At 41.8% G+C, this 20,925-nt stretch overlaps 1 protein-coding gene across 2 annotated transcripts in view; it reads left to right on the top strand.

The window, feature by feature from the left end:
- plcg2 (phospholipase C, gamma 2) overlaps positions 1-20,925 on the top strand; it is a 209,309-nt gene that overhangs the window by 94,485 nt on the left and 93,899 nt on the right. The window contains exons 2-4 of one of the 2 annotated variants that reach the window (XM_072595954.1): positions 14,110-14,226; positions 18,865-18,958; positions 19,361-19,408. In XM_072595954.1, the coding sequence (XP_072452055.1) occupies positions 14,110-14,226; positions 18,865-18,958; positions 19,361-19,408 (259 nt within the window). Of the gene's footprint in view, positions 1-14,109; positions 14,263-18,864; positions 18,959-19,360; positions 19,409-20,925 lie in introns of both variants that reach the window. The other variant, XM_072595953.1, reaches the window with a different exon arrangement.

The raw sequence follows: 20,925 nt of genomic DNA, 5'->3' as shown, positions 1-20,925 counted from the left end.
TCCAGCACTCCACGTCAGTGTTCTAGCACTCCACATCAGTGTTCTAACACTCCACATCAGTGTTCTAACACTCCACATCAGTGTTCCAGCACTCCACGTCAGTGTTCTAGCACTCCACATCAGTGTTCTAACACTCCACATCAGTGTTCCAGCACTCCACGTCAGTGTTCTAGCACTCCACATCAGTGTTCTAACACTCTGCATCAGTGTTCTAGCACTCCACATGAGTGTTCTAACACTCTGCATCTGTGTTCTAGCACTCCACATGAGTGTTCTAACACTCTGCATCAGTGTTCTAGCACTCCACATCAGTGTTCTAACACTCTGCATCAGTGTTCTAGCACTCCACATCAGTGTTCTAAAGCTCCACATCAGTGTTCTAGCACTCCACATGAGTGTTCTAGCACTCCACATCAGTGTTCTAGTACTCCACATCAGTGATCTAACACTCCACAACAGTGTTCTAACACTCCACATCAGTGTTCTAACACTCCACATCAGTGTTCTAGCACTCCACATCAGTGTTCTAACACTCTGCATCAGTGTTCTAGCACTCCACATCAGTGTTCTAGCACTCCACATGAGTGTTCTAACACTCTGCATCAGTGTTCTAGCACTCCACATCAGTGTTCTAACACTCTGCATCAGTGTTCTAGCACTCCACATCAGTGTTCTAAAGCTCCACATCAGTGTTCTAACACTCTGCATCAGTGTTCTAGCACTCTGCATCAGTGTTCTAGCACTCCACATCAGTGTTCTAAAGCTCCACATCAGTGTTCTAACACTCCACATCAGTGTTCTAACACTCCACATCAGTGTTCTAACACTCCCCAAGTGTTCTAACACTCCACATCAGTATTCTAACATTCCACATCAGTGTTCCAGCACTCCACATCAGTGTTCTAGCACTCCACATCAGTATTCTAACACTCCACATCAGTGTTCTAGCTCTCCGCACCAGTGTTCTAACACTCCACACCAGTGTTCTAGCACTCCACATCAGTATTCTAACACTCCACATCAGTGTTCTAACACTCCACATCAGTGTTCTAACACTCCACACCAGTGTTCCAGCACTCCACGTCAGTGTTCTAGCACTCCACATCAGTGTTCTAACACTCCACATCAGTGTTCTAACACTCCACATCAGTGTTCCAGCACTCCACGTCAGTGTTCTAGCACTCCACATCAGTGTTCTAACACTCCACATCAGTGTTCCAGCACTCCACGTCAGTGTTCTAGCACTCCACATGAGTGTTCTAACACTCTGCATCAGTGTTCTAGCACTCCACATGAGTGTTCTAACACTCTGCATCAGTGTTCTAGCACTCCACATCAGTGTTCTAACACTCTGCATCAGTGTTCTAGCACTCCACATCAGTATTCTAAAGCTCCACATCAGTGTTCTAGCACTCCACATGAGTGTTCTAGCACTCCACATCAGTGTTCTAGTACTCCACATCAGTGATCTAACACTCCACAACAGTGTTCTAACACTCCACATCAGTGTTCTAACACTCCACATCAGTGTTCCAGCACTCCACGTCAGTGTTCTAGCACTCCACATCAGTGTTCTAACACTCTGCATCAGTGTTCTAGCACTCCACATCAGTGTTCTAACACTCTGCATCAGTGTTCTAGCACTCCACATCAGTGTTCTAGCACTCCACATGAGTGTTCTAACACTCTGCATCAGTGTTCTAGCACTCCACATCAGTGTTCTAACACTCTGCATCAGTGTTCTAGCACTCCACATCAGTGTTCTAAAGCTCCACATCAGTGTTCTAACACTCCACATCAGTGTTCTAGCACTCCACATGAGTGTTCTAGCACTCCACATCAGTGTTCTAGCACTCCACATCAGTGATCTAACACTCCACATCAGTGTTCTAACACTCCACATCAGTGTTCTAACACTCCACATCAGTATTCTAGTACTCCACATCAGTGTTCCAGCACTCCACATCAGTGATCTAACACTCCACATCAGTGTTCTAGCACTCCACATCAGTGTTCTAAAGCTCCACATCAGTGTTCTAACACTCTGCATCAGTGTTCTAGCACTCTGCATCAGTGTTCTAGCACTCCACATCAGTGTTCTAAAGCTCCACATCAGTGTTCTAACACTCCACATCAGTGTTCTAACACTCCACATCAGTGTTCTAACACTCCCCAAGTGTTCTAACACTCCACATCAGTATTCTAACATTCCACATCAGTGTTCCAGCACTCCACATCAGTGTTCTAGCACTCCACATCAGTATTCTAACACTCCACATCAGTGTTCTAGCACTCCGCATCAGTGTTCTAACACTCCACACCAGTGTTCTAGCACTCCACATCAGTATTCTAACACTCCACATCAGTGTTCTAGCACTCCGCATCAGTGTTCTAACACTCCACACCAGTGTTCTAGCACTCCACATCAGTATTCTAACATTCCACTTCAGTGTTCTAACACTCCACATCAGTGTTCTAACATTCCACATCAGTGTTCTAACGCTCCACATCAGTGTTCTAACACTCCACACCAGTGTTCTAGCACTCCACATCAGTATTCTAACACTCCACATCAGTGTTCTAACATTCCACATCAGTATTCAAGCACTCCACATGAGTGTTCTAGCACTCCACACCAGTGTTCTAGCTCTCCACATCAGTGTTCTAACACTCCACATCAGTGTTCTAACATTCCACATCAGTATTCAAGCACTCCACATGAGTGTTCTAGCACTCCACACCAGTGTTCTAGCTCTCCACATCAGTGTTCTAACACTCTACATCAGTGTTCTAACACTCCACAACAGTGTTCTAACACTCCACATCAGTGTTCTAGCACTCAACATCAGTGATCTAACACTCCGCATCAGTGTTCTAACACTCCACATCAGTGTTCTAACTCCTTCTCCACAGTGGGACAGACAGCTACAACCACGGCTACCTTGTGGAGGGTCTCAGTGACTGTTGTGAGCATTTTTACTGTCCTAAATTTTAAAAATGCCACTATAACCATCTAGCATTCTTAATTAGATGGCAAATGTAGTCTTAGAGTCATTGAGTCCGACAGCATGAAGACAGGCCCTTTGGCCTAAACTGGTCTATGCCGACTAAAATATCCATCCATGCTGACCCCATTTTCCTGCATTGGCCCACATCCTTCTATCCATGTATTTGTCCAAATTCCTTTTAAATGTTGTTCATGTACCCACCTCAACCACTTCCGCTGGCAGCTCCTTCCATGTGTGTAACACTCTCTGTGCAGAAATGTTGTCTCTCAGGTTCCCCTCTAACCTTAAACTGATGTCCTCTAGTCCTCGATTCCCCAACTCTGGGAAAAAGACTGAATGCATTCACCCTATCAATGCCTCTCATGATCTTATACACTTCTTTAAGATCCCCCGTCAGTCTCTTATGCCCTAAAGAAAAGAGTCCTAGCTTGTCTAACCTCTCCATATAACTCAGATTGTTCAGTCCTGGCAGCATCCTTGTAAATTGCTCGTGCGCTGTTTCCAGTTTAATAACATCCTTCCTATAGCAAGGTGACTAAAACTGAACACAATACTCCAAGTACAGCCTCACAGAAGTCCTGTATAACTGCAACATAACTTCCCAACTTCTATACTCAGTGCCCTGACTAATGAAGGCCAGTGTGCCAAAAGACATCTTCACCATCCTGGCTACCTGTAACTCTACTTTCAAAGAACCCTGCACCTGAACTCCAAGGTCCCTCTGTTCCACTACACTCCATAAGGCCCTACCATTCACTATGAAACTCCTATTTTGATTTAATTTTCCAAAATGCAAGACTTCACACTTATCTATGTTAAACTCCAGTTGCCATATTTTGGCCCACTTCCCCAGCTGATCAAGGTCCTGCTGCAATTTCTGATAACCTTCGTCACTCTCCATGATACCGCCTATTTTAGTGACATGTGCAAACTTTCTAAGTATGCCTTGTACATTCTTATCCAAATCATTGATATAGATAACAAACAGTAATGGGCTCAACACCAGTCCCTGAGGCACTCCACTACTCACAGGCGTCCAGTCCAACAAGCAACTTTCTGATTCCTACTATCAATTTTGTGTATCCAGTTTGCCAGGCCCATTCCCCCCCCCCCCCCCCGATTCTATGCGATCTCACCTTCCAGAGTAATCCATGATGTGAAACCTTATCAAAGGCCTTACTGAAATCCAGATAGACTACATCTTTATTCCTGATGAAGGACTTTTGCCCGAAACGTCGATTTTGAAGCTCCTTGGATGCTGCTTGAACTGCTGTGCTCTTTCAGCACCACTAATCCAGAATCTGGTTTCTAGCATCTGCAGCCATTGTTTTTACATCTACCGCCCTGCCCTTGTCAACCTTCCTGGTCACTTCGTCAAAGAACTGTAACAAATTTGTGAGGCATGATCTCCCCCATACAAAGCCATGCTGACTGCTCCTAATGAAACCCTGTCTTTCCAAATTTACATCTTATCCCTCAGAATCTTCTCAAGTAAATTCAAGTTATGCATTTAAAAATTGCAGCTTAAATTTTTCATAGTTCTTTCATGAGATGTGGGCATTGCTGGTAACAAGAGGATTGACTGTGCATACCTAATTGTCCTTGAGAGGGTGACAGTGAGCTGCCTTTTTGAGCCACTGCAGGTCTCAGGATTCAGATATACCAATGGTGCTGTTAGAAAGTGAATTCCTAGATTTTGATCCAGCAATAGCTCCAGGTCAGCTGGTGAGTGGCCTTGGAAGGAAAATTGCAGGTGGTGATGTCTTACTGCCCGTGTTTTTCCACCTGAAATAGGTTGCAGGTTTGAAAAATGGAGTCTTGCTCAGTTATGTGGTGCATATTACAGATAAGGCACACTACTGTTGCTATGTTCTAGCACTCAAGGGAGTGAATGTTGAAGGTGATGTGTCAAGGAAGTGGGTTGTTTTCTCCTGGATGCTGCTGAGCCATTTGAGTGTTATTAGAGCTATACGCATCCAACCAAATGGATTGATCATTTGGTCAAATCCTGATTCATACCATGCAGATGCTGGACATGCTATAGGGGATCAGGAGGTGGACAACTCTCTACAGATTCCCAAACTTTGACACAGGAATCTAATAATTTGTCCAGTTGTAATTTTGATCAGTGGTAATCCCCAGGATATTGATAATGTGGGATTCAGTGATAGTAATGTCATTGAACATCATGGAGTGTTAGATTTGCTCATGTTGGAGATAGTCATTGCCTGGCATCTGTCTGGCATGAACTTTACTTGTCACTTATCAATCCAAGCCTGGATGTTGTCCAGATGATGCTTTGCATGGACATGAACTACTACAGTATCTGATTTGCAAATGGTCCTGAAAATTTGTGCAATCATAAGCAAATAACCCCATTTTTGACCTGTGATGGCGGGAAGATCATTGATGAAGCAACTGAAGGTAGTTGGGTCTCAGACACTACCCTGAAGAACTCCTGCAGAGGTGTCTGAGATTGGAATGTCTCACCTCCAACAACTACAGCCACATACCCTTTCTAGGTAAGACTCTGCATCAGTGAAAGGTTTCCCCCTGATTACAATTGACTTGAGTTTTGCTTAATAAAAACCAAAAGAAGTGTGGATGCTGTAAATCAGAAACAAGAACAGAAATTGCTGGAAAAGCTCAGCAGGTCTGGCAGCATCTATGAAGAGAGATCAGTCAACATTTTGGGTCCAGTGACCCTTCTTTAGAATAAAATGCAGCCCAGTGGTGGGAATTTAAAAATTAAAGTATTGTGAGCCAGATGGATTAGTGTGAAGCAGGATACAAGCAGCAGAAATTTAGATGAACTATTTGCAGCATTAATGACATATCATAACAAACATTATAATCTAATTTTTTAATCTCACTCACTCCTTCCATTCCATTTATATGCTGCATGATTCTCACCATACATTGCTACTTCAGGGTTTGAGACTAACCTTTGTTACTTTGGTGTGGAAGTTGTTCGTAAGACAATGGCAACACTTATAGGATATTTCCTGAATCAATTTAGTAGTTATTTCTAATGATTCTGCCATTTGCATTCACAAGTTTTTTTATTGGTACTTAGTGATCAAATGAGATAGAAACTCTGGTAGTTTAAGAATTTTAAGAATTTAAGAGCTTTAAGAATTCTGAGCTCTGATCAATAAACAAAAGTCGCTTTAAAGGAACAAAGGCTTGCATTGGCCTTGAGTCCAAACCAAAAGTAAGGACGGAAATGATGCAGAATACATCATTTTTTGATTAACACAGTGAGGAAAAGCCATTGTGTAAATGAAACTATGCACCTCCAAACAGTGCAGACTGAGTTTATAGGATTGGCAGCAGATTTGCAAGTCTAAAAGGCAAAACATAAATGAATATTCTCCCTTAGTCTCTCCTAATTCTATAGGGAAGTACACTGCCTCACAGTTGTGACTTTTGTGGCACAAACCACTTCCTTATGTTCTTCCTTGTACCCTGCATCAAGCATGCATTCTTATCTGGTTGCTGCAACATACAAACTTTATTTTAGCAGCAGATTTTTTTTAGATCTTATTACATTTCAATCAAATTTGAAGTGAGCTCACATTCTCTCATGTGAATGTTAATAGACTTTGAGGTATAAGGTGGTGGTCAATGAAGTTCCTGGGCCCTCAGTCTCCTTTTCCGGCGTGATATTATTTTGCAATTTGTGCTGTGCAAATGTTTCGTCAGGAGAAAATACTGCGGTTAGATTTACCATGTGTCTAAAATAAGAGGGGAAAGATACTAAAAACTCAAGGTGATTTTGGAATCCTTTGATACATAACCGCATTGCTCTTTACAGTGAATTCTGATGATGTTATGACTAGGAATAACACAGGATTTTAGTTCTGGGTTCACAGTTCTTTTCTTTGAAGAGGAAGGTATTAAGTTAGCATTTTTCATGACCTTGGGCCCTCTCAAAGTAATCAGTTTTGAAGTGGAATCCCTTTGTAATGTAGGCATTTATATACACACAGAATCAATTGATTAAACCATCATTTTAATGGACTTGTTTAAAGAATACAGGAAACTGGAGAATTCCATTTTTATTCTTGGATCGTCAATATCTACTTGTGAAAGAGGACAAGGTCTCACCTTTAGGTCTTAATTCAGACTGCACTCCCTGGGTTCCGCACTGAAGTGTCTACACTGTATGCACAGGTCTTCAGAGTGGGAGTAAATCTCATAGTCTTCTATTCAGACAGGTGGAGGTTCCAACTAAGTCAATGTTGACACTCCTATTTTCAGACCATTGGAGACAATTGTACTGACCAAAAAGATAAGGATAAATTACATAGTTAAACTTACCTCAAACAATTTATTACCCAGCGCTGCTCGATTACACTCAGTGGTTATGCTCAACTTTGTAACTCCCAGACCCAGGATGGAGGAGGGATGAAGTGTCTCCCTCTCTTTATTTGCCTGCATCCTCGGTTGGTCACATCAAGGTTTATTAAAGAATTGATCTTTTGTTCCGAAACCAAATGAATTTGTATTTTTAAAGGAGCCAATTTAACCATACTTTCTTGGCTTAACAAAGAGGGGGCTAATGAAAGTCTAAGCCTGAGAAGAATTACCACAAAACACATACACACAGATTAGCAATAGGAGGTAAGATCAGAAGAATAAAACGTTAAAAACAGATATACGGCCAGCCTCTGAATTGTTCATGAAGAACAGTTAATTGATTTATGTGCACCATTGCAATGGTGGTTACCAGTAGCATTCATGCTGGCAATTGAACAATTGGTTTCATGATCCTTAGTACTGCAAGTTGAGATTCTGTCATACTGATTCTTTTTGACTGTGATTAATTTCAGCATCCAGGATGAGATGGAGTTATTTCGTTGTCCTGTTTCCTTATGGCTGACTGATAGCCAACTGACTGAGAGTACACAGAGTGAGAGTAACCCTTTACTTGCAACACAGAGGTGACTACAGGCTAGTTCTTTGACTGTGACCAGTTAACACTTGAACCAGATGGATATACATAAGAACCTTCAGTTCCATTAGTCCACTCCAGTAGAATTGAAACTGCCTTTGCGATACCCATCTTTGTGTATTCTTCAAAGGGAAAAACACAAAATGTACCTGAAGTTTGGGACATAATCCACAGGGGCTGGTTCGCTGTTGAGCAAGAGATTGTCAACCCTTCATTGTCTTTGTAATCCAGGAAATCATAGTGCAGTCTCTTTGAAGTTTATTTTGACACTTTTAAGTGTTAAATCCCATTAGTTGCACACAATTGTTTTTGCCAGCCAACCATGGCACTTAATCTTGCAGTTACTTTGTTGTTATGGCAGTCCACTTTAAAAAAACAAATTTTGGTATTAAAGGCTAAAGATTCTTCAAACTTCTGCCTGTCATCACTGCAGGCCTATTGGTAAACAACAGAGTTATCCATTTGACTGAGGCAGGTGCTTCCTTAATACCTTCAAATTATGGAGCACTAGGTCAGGTCAGATTTGAAATCAATAGCTCCTTCACTTGAAATCCTACTCACAAGCTTTCATTTATCCACATGTGTAGTTGAGGAATGATTGCTTGATTGCGCTAACAGAAGGAAGGATACAGCCCATGGAATCTTACCTAGAAGTTGCAGTAAGATACACACAAAGAATTGGAAAACCTCAATTATAACATCTCTTCTAATGTATTGCCTTTATTTGTTAAATTTGGGACTAAAATGATGAATAATTCCTAGACCTGATGGCCCACATCCTTGGGAATTAAAGCAGAAAATGAAGAGAGTGTAGATCATTTCCATTTTTAAGAATTCCTTTGGTTCTGAAACAGAGCTTATGGTTGGCAGGCAACGATTATGATTAAGCAAGAAGAGAAAGAGAAAACAAGAAATGGTTACTTCAATAATAATGACATCAATAGAAAGAAAATTGCTCGAATCTGTTATTAGAGATATGATAATGGGTCACTTAGAAAGTCATGATATGATTAGATAGAGTCAATAATGATTTATGAAAGAGAAATCACATCCAACAAATTTGTTAGAGCTTTTTGAGGTTCTAACTAGCTGTCGTTGAAGTGGAATTATTGAGTGTGATGTATTTTGAATTTAAAATGTGTTGTTTAAAAGTGTTGCCCAACAGGTTAATATATAACATTAGGGCTCATGGGCTGGAGATTAAAGATTGAGCAATGAACAGAAAATAGAGAATATGCAGAAACAGGTAACATTGAGTTAAGTTATTTGTAATATGATATTGCATTGATCATTAGTTCGAGTTCAACTATTACAATCTGTATCAATAACCCAGGTGAAAGAATGAGTAAAAAGAAAGAATGGACAAAATAACTGAATTCCAGAGGTGAGGTGAGAGTGACAGCATTTAACATCAAAGCCACATTTGACTGAATATGGAGCTCTAGCAAGACTAAAATCAATGAGTATTGGGGCAAACTCTCCACTGGTTGGAGTCATACCTGGTACACAGGAAAAGAGTTGTGATTGTTGGATGTCAGTCATCTCAGCTCCTGGTAATCTCTACAGGAGGTCCTCTGGTTAGTGTTCTAGACCCAACCATCTTCAGCCGCTGGATTAATGACCTTCCTACCATCCTGAGGTCAGAATGGGGATATTCATTGATGATTGCACAATGTTAAGCACTATTTACAACTTCTCAGGTGTGAATATATTCAAATGCAGCAAGACCTGATCAATATCCAGGCTTGGGTTGATAAGGGGCAGTAACATTCGTACCACAAAAATGACCATCTCCAATAAAAGACAATTTCAACACCACCCCTTAATATTCAGTCGCTGAATCTCCACTGTCAACATCCTGGGGGATTACCATCTGGACTCATAAATACAGTGGCTACAAAAGCTGGTCACAGGCTAAGAATACTGCGGCGAGTAACTCATCTCCTGACCCTCCACTGCCTGGCGACCATCCATAAGGCACAAGTGAGGAGTGCGATGGTGTACTCCCCACTTGCCTGGGCGGGTGCAGCAGCTCCAACTACATTCAAAAAACATGATACCATCCAGAGCAAAGCAGCCTAATTATTTGGCACCACATCCACATCCACAAGCATCTACTCCTTCCACATTGAAGCTCAGTAGCAGCATTGTATACCATCTACAAGATGCATACAGAAATTCACTAAAGATCTTTAGATGACACCTTCCAAGATTGAAGCCACTTACATCTAGAAGGACAAGGGCAGCAGATATGGGAACACCATCTCCTGCAAGATCCCCTCCAAGCCACTCTTCATCTTGACTTGGACATCAGCGTTCCTTCGCTGGCACTGGGTTAAGATCCTGGAATACCTTCGGTACCTTACTCTTGATTCCAACATATTACCATGTCGCCTCTGTACCTTTTTTGAGAGGGGAAACAGATGCGGGCCATCCTTCTCATCAGGACAAGGTTTGCTTGTCCCCAGCAGCAGCCCTTCCCTGACATGTTTGGAGTTCAGTGATCCCACCAACCTGTAAATGAATGAACAAACAAAACAAAACAGGGTCTACCTGCAGTGCATGGACTATGTTGCTTCAAGCTCACCACCACCTTCTCAAGGGTAACTGAGGATGGGCAATAAACACTGGCATAGCCTGTGATGCTGACAGCCCATGAGCAGAGAAAAGAATTCCAATTTGATGACAGTACAAAACTAGTTGGGGAAATAACCTTTGGGGAGGATTCAAAGAGGTTGCAGTATGATATTGGTTAGTTGAATGAGTGAGCAGGAAAATTGAAAGGGTGTGTAATATAATGAAGTTATCCACTTTGGTCGGAAGAAAGCAAAAGAGATTATGCAAAACTGATATCCAAAGGGGCTTGGGTGACCTTGTGTATTATTCACAGAAAGTTAACATGCAGGATAGAATCTTCCTCTTCCAACAAGTAGAAGGAAGAGTGTCAGAGGGGTTGTTATAGATGTTATATCATAGGAATTGTCATGGGGGGATACATACCACCTTCCCACCACCACAGTAATCAAGTTCTAGATGATAGAGTCCACACATTACCCATCTGGCTTGGCCCTGTATAAAGCCCTTGCATAATTAATTAGTGACCTCTTAAGGGGCAGTTTGCAACATGGTGGTGATTAACTCCACTCCTGACAGGTGAGAACAGCAGCAGCCTTCCCGGTGGGTAAAACGCATGGCCTAAAGGATTGAGGCAGGGGTCGGTTGTTCAATCTGTATTAATCTGGGACAGTCAGGGCACATGGATGGAAACAGGAGATTGGCTACTGAAAGCCACTTCCCTTGCCTTTGGCTCTGAATCCTCTTTCTCTGTTGACTCCACCCAGTGACTTTCCCCCTCTCCTGAACATTCACCCACCTTAACTGCTGGCCTGGTATTTCATCATTGCTGTGACATCTGGAACTGCTCAGGGACTTGGCAGGGTAAATGATTAGCTTCCCTACAGTGTGGAAACAGGCCCTTCAGCCCAACTAGTCCACACCGACCTTCCAAAGCATAACCGACCCAGACCCAGTCCCCCTAACTAATGCAGCTAACTCTACAGGCAATTTAGCATAACCAATTCACCTAACCTGCACATCTTTGGACTGTGGGAGGAAACCAGAGCAAACCCACACAGACACAGGGAGAATGTGTAAACTCCACATAGACAGTCACCCGAGGCTGGAATCGAACCCAGTTCCCCGGCACTGTGAGGCAGCAGTGCTAACCACTGAGCCACCGTGCCACCCTAAATACTGGGCGGATGTTTCCCCAGGCAGTCAAAGTTAGAACTTGAGGATGCACTGTCATAGTAAGGGCTTAGTCTGAACTGAAATGAGGATAAATTTATTTACACAAATGATTATGAATCTTTGAAAAACATTGTGCACCACAGAGGTGTGGGTGTGAAGTAGTTAACTTCTTACAGATAGCGATCAATAGATTTTTGCATGGTAAGGAAATTAAGGGATGTGGGGATTACACGGGAAGGAAGTTTCGAGGTAGATAGTGAACCATGATTTAATTGAATAATGGAGCAATTTAAAGGGCCAAATGTTCTATTCTGAAGTTTTGTTCCTTTTTAAGTGGTAGCCAGGTAGTTTCCAAACATGATCCCCTTAGTTGTAATAATTTACTGTGTTGCATTCATGGCCAGATGAGTTAATACTCAATATGTTATTCAGTAGAAACAATTTGCATTTATTTATTATTCTGTGCTTAATGCAGAAAAATGCCTGAGACACTGCACTGAGGCACAAAACAAACAGAGACAAAACAGGGTCTCCACATATTTGTTTAAAGGGTTGGGTTTTAATGGAAGTCTTAAGTGAGGAGACAGAGTGGTTCAGAGCTTGAAGCCAGGTATTCAACCTTTGAAGTTGGACCTTGATGCTAATGAGGCATAACGAATCGTCAAAGCAAAGCTGAGCGTCACATTTCCCGTTATGTTACATTGTTCATTTGGGTGTTTCTGGTCGGTTGGATTTGGCTATGCTTTGCATTGTTCCAATGGATGTCGTTTGTACAGATCTACTTTGAATATCAGCGGAATACTGAAGCTCAGGATATTATTTCCCAGACAGACTAAAGTATTCCCTTTGGCCAAATAATTCTTTCCTCAGGTAGTTGCTAACAATACAACAGGTGCTACCTATTTGTATGGTATTATACTTTTAGCTCTGCATATAAAAACATTTTAAAAATGAGCAAGTGTCAGCCAATTGGCCAGCCATTCAAGGAGATTATGGCTGATCTAACTAAAAGTCTCAATTTCTCTTTCATACAGCCCCTCAAAGCCCTCAATTGCTTGATTAAAAAGAAATGGGTCCACTTCCTCCTTAAATACTACTTCTAATAACTTCCAAAAGTATAATAGAAACTTTCATTGCATGAGACCACTGTGAGCCTGTGAAACCAACACTGGATGACAATATGAATTTTTTTCATCATTTTTATGACAGGAACCTTGTTACTCAGAATTTTGAATATTGTGTGCAATTCTGGTCTCCTTGCTATAGGAAAGATGTTGTGAAACTTTAAAGGGTTCAGAAAAGAATTACAAGGATGTTGCCAGAGTTGGAGGGTTTGAGCCACAGGGAGAGGCTGAATAAGCTGGGGCTATTTTCCCTGGAGCGTCAGAGGCTAAGGGGTGACCTTATAGAGACTTATAAAATCGTGAGGCGCATGGATAGGGGAACTAGACAGGGGTTTTCCCTGGGGTGGGGCAGTCCAAAACTAGAGAGCATATTTTGAAGGTGGGAGGGGAAAGAATTAAAAGGGAACTAAGGGGCAACTTTTTCATGCAGAAAGTGGTGTGTATATGGAATGAACAACCAGGGGAAGTGGTGATACAATTAAAGCATTTCAAAAGCATCTGAATGGATATCTGAATAGGATGGGTTTAGAGAGATATGGGCCAAAAGCTGGCAAATGGGACTCGATTTGTTTAGGATATTTGGTTGGCATGGATGAGTTGAACCAAAGGGTCTATTTCTCTCTGGTATATCTCTATGAATGTATAACTGAACACCTTTCTGAGGCTGAGCAAAAACACCTGTTTGTGGGCATAAAATAGTGGGCTTTGTGTTCTCAACAATCTCAATATCTTCCCACTCGGTGTCCGGCTCAGATTGTTTTTGAAAGTGTGGTCAGTTCTATCCAGGTATCGATTCATGGTCAATTAGACAATTACAGAGACAGGGACCAGGGAGAATGCCACCTCTTCTTCAGGAAAATGTCATAATGAGGAACAGAAAACAGGAAGCAGATTCTGATAGGAGAAAATTCTGAATAGAATTTTTTTGAGATGACACTTGAGGGCTAGGTCCAAGTTCAAATACAGCACTTCAGTCATGTTTAATAAAACTAGCCACCTGTTTTAAAATTAGGGCTGTGCTCATGGAAATCAGTTCTGTTTAGTTTACATCTATCTGAAAGTGTCATAAACAGCCTGGTTGTCTTTGAACAACATCACTGTCTTATTTCTGCAGTATGCTATCTATAATCAAAATCGGCATCAGTGGTCCACAGATGATTTGCAAAGATTTATTGTCACTGCTGCCTTTTGTGCCCTCCCTCATAGTTAAGAAATGTTATCTCTCAGAAATCATTACTCCAGTGCCTCATACAATTTTGTTTGCTTTTAGTTGATCTGCAAGAGATTAAGGAAATCCGCCTTGGGAAGAACTCGAAGGACTTTGAACAGATTTCAAAAGAGCAGAAGGACAAATACAGCGATGATACCTGTTTCACAGTTATCTACGGTACTGACTTTGTGCTCAACAATCTCAGTTTGGCAGGTAGGTCCCACTACTGCTCCAATCATTCACCAGTCTAGCCATCCCTCGCCCCTATTCTAGGTCAGCATACTTACCAGAAGCCTCTCGTTTTGAAATATAACGTTGAGATTTCTTCGGAGCATTCTGTAGGCGGAGTGGAAAGGTCTGAATGAAACCCTTGCCAATGAAGTTGGAAAGGTGGTCTTATCCAAAATGATGGGTTGAGATCAGAGTGCTGCAAGAAAAGCACAGCAGGTCAGTCAGCATCCAAAGAGCAGAAAAATGGATGTTTCGGGCAAAAGCCCTTCATTAGGAATGGAGGCAGGGAGCCTTCAGGGAGGAGAGATAAATGGGGGGTGAGGGTGGGGGTGGGGCTGGGGATGGGGATGGGGAGAAGGTAGCAAAGAGTACAATAGGTGAATGGGGGTTGGGGATGGAGGTGATAGGTCAAAGAGGAGGGAGGGGGAAGGTAGCAAAGAGTACAATAGCAGTCCTCAGAAGATCTGATGTGATGTTCTGGAAAAATCTTTCAGTTTCACTTGTGGAATTGTATCATCTGCAGTACTGTCTCAAACATCTTGAGAAGAATATTTTGGCTTTGGAGAGAATACAGAAGAGATTCATCAGGACAATACTGGAGATGACTGGTTAAGCTATGAAGAGAGACTCTGTAGAGTAGACATATATTTCCTTGAGCATAAGATTAACAAGTGATCAAATTATGGTGTTTGAGATGAGTAAAGGATTTGATAGGATACGTGTTGGCTATTTCTTCTGGTGAAGAATTTCAGAATAAGGGGACATCACCTTTGAATGGCCTAGCTCTAATTTTCAGGTGATATCAGGAAGTATTTATAGAAGAAATCTGGAAATCTGTTCACTTACGAAGTTATTAAGATTTGGTTAATTGAAAACTTCAAAGCTGTGATTGATGTTTCTTCAGGTGATATGAAACCAAGGAATTAAGTGCAGATCAATTATGTCTCAAAGGGCTGATGGCCTGTATCTGGTCCTGTGATATAGATAGGGGTTTGAAGCTGGAATGGATTACATAGTGGATTAGAACATTGTAAACTCCTGGAAGCTAACAGAGCAAAAGTCTTCAATCATTAAAATTTGGAGGACCAAGCTGCTGTTGTTGTGGGTGTATTTTATTTCCATTATTTTGAAATGAATAAGACACTAACTTCACAAAATGACATCTACATTGTTTGTGTTTTATGTTTTACGGATGGCTGTGATGGTGCTTTTGTTACTTTTAAGCTGTCTTGGGCAGTAACGCATAACATCAGTTGTAAAGTTTTGGGTCCTAACTTGATTCTTTGAAAAAATCTTTGGGAAAGTCTAGTCTTTTTCCTCCCCAGTAAAGTCATAATCATAACCATCTTGCCTCTGCTGTGGGATAAATTGTTCATGATGCCCCCTCGCATGGAAAGAAAAAAACCTGCATTCATATGTTGTCTTTCAGAATCTTAGGATGTTCCAAAATGTTTCAATGCCAATGAAGTAATTTGAGGGAAGGTGGTATTAGAAAGACTGCATCTAATTGGTGTGCAGCAAAGGCCCACAAATTGAGGTGAAGAAAATGTCCAGATTATGTGTTTTAATATTGTTGATTGTTACTGAAAAGATATATAAAACAAACTGCTCCAAACCTTATATACTTGCGAATAGCTAGTTTACAGTTTCTAAAGATACCATTAATAAACAACACAATCATTCATTGCTCGGGCAGCACAATGGCTCAGTGGTTAGCACTGCTGCCTCAGAGCACCAGGGATCCAGGTTCAATTCCACCCTTGGATGACTGCCAGTGTGGGATTTGCATATTCTCCCCGTGTGTGCGTGTGAGCTTTCTCTAGATACTCCGGTTTCCTCCCAAAGATCAAAAGTTACGGGAAATGCAGGGATTGGGATGCTTTTCAGAGGGTCATTGTGGACTTGATGGGCTGAATGGCCTGCTTCAACACTATAGAGATTCTATGATAAACTAGATGACCTATAAAATGGATTAACCCACACCCATTGCTTGTAATGTACATAACATGCCTACTTCATGCTGATTTTTTGTTCATTCCAGGATGAGGGCGTTGCTGGCTAGGTCAGCAGTTATTGCCCATCCCTAATTGCTCAAAGGACAGTAAAGAGTCAATCACATGATCTTTGTGTCCAGCCAGTACTAACCATGATGCCCAACCATGTTGGTACCAGCAGGAGCAATATTGTAAGTGATATTGTACTGCTTAAAGTTATTGGCACTTAGTAAGTGGGAGGTAAACCGTGACTGAAGCAGCCACTTGAAATTTCTTTACACACGCACATGCATCACCAGCATTGTTGTGGTGTTGGGTTGCCTGCAGTTGAATGGGAATATTGTGTGGAAGTGCTGGTGAATGAAGAAATGGGGTTTAGATTTAGATTCCCTACATTATGGAAACAGGTCCTTCGGCCCATTCAAGTCCACACCGACACTCCGAAGAGCAACCCACCCAGACCCATTCCACTACTCTATATTTACCCCGAACTTAATGCACCTAACATTATGGGCATGGCCAATTCACCTAAACTGCACATCTTTGGATTGTGGGAGGAAACCCACAGAGACACATAGGAAGAATGTGCAACCTCCACACATTCTGTTGCCCGAGGTAGGAATCAAACCCAGGTCCCTGGTGTTGTGAGACAGCAATGCTAATCACTGAGCTACCCTGGGTTGGCGTGACTGCTATTGCATTCAGGTGAGTTCCTCAGACACATTCCTAGGAGGTGCCTTCTCCTTTCATCCTTCTGCTCATTGTGCTTCTCAGCTGTTCACCACATCACTAATGGCAATGACTGCCCTCTCCTAATAGTGATGGTTTGCACAATACAAAAGCCCAGCTCAAATTGTGACACCACTCTGCCAGTACTGCAGGTCTCTTCCAGACTGGTCCAGGCAACAGAATGGTTGTGTCAGCGTGACAGTGTCTATCACATTTGCGGTGTGGCTTTAATTGTATGCATGTTATGTGCATATACTCAGCAGAGTCTTCAGCCATACCAACAGCCGACTACCTGGCAGTTCCCTGACCAGGTTTGGTTTATTTGTGGTTACTCAAATGTTGCTGGCAGAACAGACAACCACAGAATGAAGACATCAATATTGCTGCCAATAATGGGCATTGACCCGACTAATTCACTGCTTATGGTCACATACCAGCCAGAAGCTGTGATAGTGAAATCCCTTTCCGTTCCAGTACACGGTGGAATGGATGTCGGGTGTGCAGTCACTGTTGTCCTGCATCTTAGGAAAGCTGCATGCTCTTTCGATCCACTCTTCCCTGGAAGGTGACAATGTAATGTATTAGTGCTCTTTGAGTAGGGAGCATCAGCGATCTTTCTTACTCAGTATGAGATGTGAAATGTGAGGCCCCAGCTCCTGCCAGGTTTGTTCAATGCCACAATCATCTTGAAAGCCACTGTTAATGCTGTCCTCAGCCTGCCCTGAGATTTTGCTGCAACTGGTGGTAGATTTCACTGAAGATGTCCTTCTCACATGTTGCTCGTCAATGGTAAAATAACTGATCCATGAACACCTTTGGTAGATAATGCCTTCTGCTCTGGACCCTTCTCCTCCCCAGTCTTGGGAGAAACTGCATGTTTTTTTTTGTTCAATCTCCATGTCATTTCTTTCGCAAGGAGAATGCACATTAGTGCACCCAAGTCTAGGCATGGCAGATTTAGCAGAAGCCACAAAATCATCACATAGTCCGACAGCATCTGCCACACCAATGCGCACAGGCATTTGCAATTTGAAACTACTACAAAAAGCAACATGTGGTTGTAGACTGTGTAACAGTAACAAGAAATCAATTAGAGATTAACTGTAAATAATTGGTTACCTCTTTTAGTAGCACTCACTGATGATCATCCTCTAAGTTGCGGGATGTGATGGCCTAGTGGTGTTGTCACTAGACTGTTATTAATCCAGAAACACAGGTAATGTTCTGGGGGCCTGCATTCAAATCCTATCATGGCAGTTTGTGGAATTTGAATTTAATAATAATCTAGAAATAAAAGTTTAATGATGACCTCAAAGCCAATGCCGATTTTCTGGAAAAACCCATTGGTTCACTAATGTCCTAGAGGGAAGGAAATCTGCTATCCTTACCTGGTCTGGCCTACATGTGACTCCAGACCCCCAGCAATGTGGTTGACTCTTAACTGCAGTATAGGCAATCTGGGGATAGGGAATGAATGCTGGTTCAGCCAGTGACATCCACATCCCCGAATGAATAATAAAAAAAAGTTCTGGCATGCAAGCTTAAGAGAGGGTGTTGACTAGAGCAGTGGTCTCCAAAATGCCATCATTGGCATCAAATCAGCAATGTTTTGCATGTTGATGACACTATAACCCTCATAATTCACTAGACGTTCACTGTGTATACATTGAAGGCAACACCAACATGAACCCCACAGACATGACACTGACACCACTTTGGAGCTCAAGGGGTAATTGGAGTCCCAAACCTCAAGCTAATAAGCCAAAGTCCTCAGCTACTTTAAAATAATCGCTATCCTGTATCTGTAAATGATCTGAGACCAGCAGCTAACATTTTACAACTTTTTTTTCTATTCTTGCAGCCAATTCAAAAGAAGAAGCTTCCAAATGGTTAAAGGGACTGGAGATTCTGTACAAAGAGAGTCAAACTGCACCGACCCCATTACGAATAGAAAGGTAGAGGATCTCATTATCTGCTATGTCTTTAAATTGCTTTACACATTCTGCAGTTAAATGCCACCCTGCCTACAAACAATTAACAATTGGTGATACTTTAAGTGCTAGAGGTTCGTGTCCTCACTTTATAATGAACATTTCAAAGAGCTTTTCTCAAAATGGTTCAGGGTGCCAGGAAATGGTGTTTGAAATCATTTGCTATCGGCATTCGCATTCTCTTTAATTGCAGTTAGTTCTGATATTTTCTTGGCATTAATATATTGAAAGAACTTGTCTTCTGTACTGACTGACACAATTGGACTTGAGCTGTTATCTTGTGATTTGCTACCAGACGTCTGTTAGGGAATATGTAACAGCGTGTCTCTGACCTTGTTTCATTCTTACATATTGTATAATTTGCAGTTGGCTGAGGAAACAGTTTTATTCAGTGGACTGGACAAGAAGAAATAGGTAAGGCTCACTGAATCAATGTAAGACTTCAATCAGTGTTGATATGGTTTATCTGGCTAAGCTCCCAGTCAGGAGCATTTCCTAGGTGTTGATAGTGGATCTCATTGAAGGTCTGGGAAGACTGAAACATTAATCTTCCATCTCCTTTACAAACTCCATCCATACTAATCACTGACTCCTTTCTCCTCCCTGGCAAACTGTCTGAGACTGACCCAGAATTTGAAACTTAGAAATAGTATTTCAGTGCATGGTGATCCTCCAACCCGCACATTTGCACCATCATTTGATCTGTAAAGTTATCTGACTCCACCCTGTATTACAGCTCATCTTCTGCAGAAAACCTCATTCTTGCATTTGTTCCCTTATGCCTTGGTTACTCCAATGCATGAGAGTCATAGTCATACAGCATGGAAGGAAGCCCTTTGGTCCAACCTGTCCATGCTGACCAGGTTTCCTAAAGTGAACTAGTCCATTTACCAGCATTTGGCCCATAGTTTCTAAACCTTTCCTATCCATGTACCCATCCGGATACCTTTTAAATGTTGTAATTGTACTTGCCTCTAACATTTCCTCTGGCAGTTTGTTCCAAACACACACCACCCTCTGTGTGAAAATTCCCAGATTTTGCCCTTCATAAACTTCAGGTCATCCAAAGCTCAAATAAAAGCTGAATACTGTGGAAGCTGGCGAAATGAAATGAAAACAGAACGTGCTAGAGAAACATAGCAGATCTGGCAAGACCTGAGGAGAGAGAAACAGAGTCAACATTTCAAATCTGTTAAGACTGTTCTTTGAGATACTTCAAAGTCCTGTTGTCCATGTCTTAACTTGCACCAACACTTATTCACCCTTTTGGCCTGTGCTAACAGGCTTAAACTGTCTCCTGTCTCATCAGTTCGTTTTTTTTAAACCTCTCATGCTTACTCTCATATCCCACTATTGTCTTGCCTCCTCCCTGTCTATGGAGTAACCTTTAGCCCTACCAACGCTAAGATATCTGTGCTTCTAATTCTTGCCTCTTGGGCATCCCTGGTTTTAATTGCCTGACCACCCTGTCTTTGTTGACTAGGTGCTAATATTAGGAATTCCTTCCCTAAAGCTCTCCATTATATGTCCCACTTTCCTCATTTTTAAATTCTTTACAGTTTTTACACTTTTAATTTTTTTTACATTTAGTTGTTATTAGTAAAAGAAGCAAAAGTGACATGAGAAAAACCATTTTCACACAGATGTAGTGTTAGGGTCGAGGATGCACTGCCAGAGACTGTGGTGGATTGAGGCATTTAGTAGGGATTTAGATAGTCTTTGTAAAGTAACAATCATATCGCTCATTGGAAGAGCGAGCACAGCTCAAACACAATGGACCCTTTGGTTCTGTAAAAATTCTTTGATTCGATAATACTCATACAAAATTAAAACAGAAAACATTAATTGCAATGCAGCTTCATTAGAAGTTACAAAAATTGTTGGAAACACTCAATATGTTTGGCAGCATCTGTGCAGAGAAATCAACGTTA

Source organism: Chiloscyllium punctatum, chromosome 26 (genome assembly GCF_047496795.1).
Source record: "Chiloscyllium punctatum isolate Juve2018m chromosome 26, sChiPun1.3, whole genome shotgun sequence".
NCBI classification, from domain to species: domain Eukaryota; kingdom Metazoa; phylum Chordata; class Chondrichthyes; order Orectolobiformes; family Hemiscylliidae; genus Chiloscyllium; species Chiloscyllium punctatum.
This window is presented reverse-complemented; position numbering and strand designations above follow the sequence as displayed.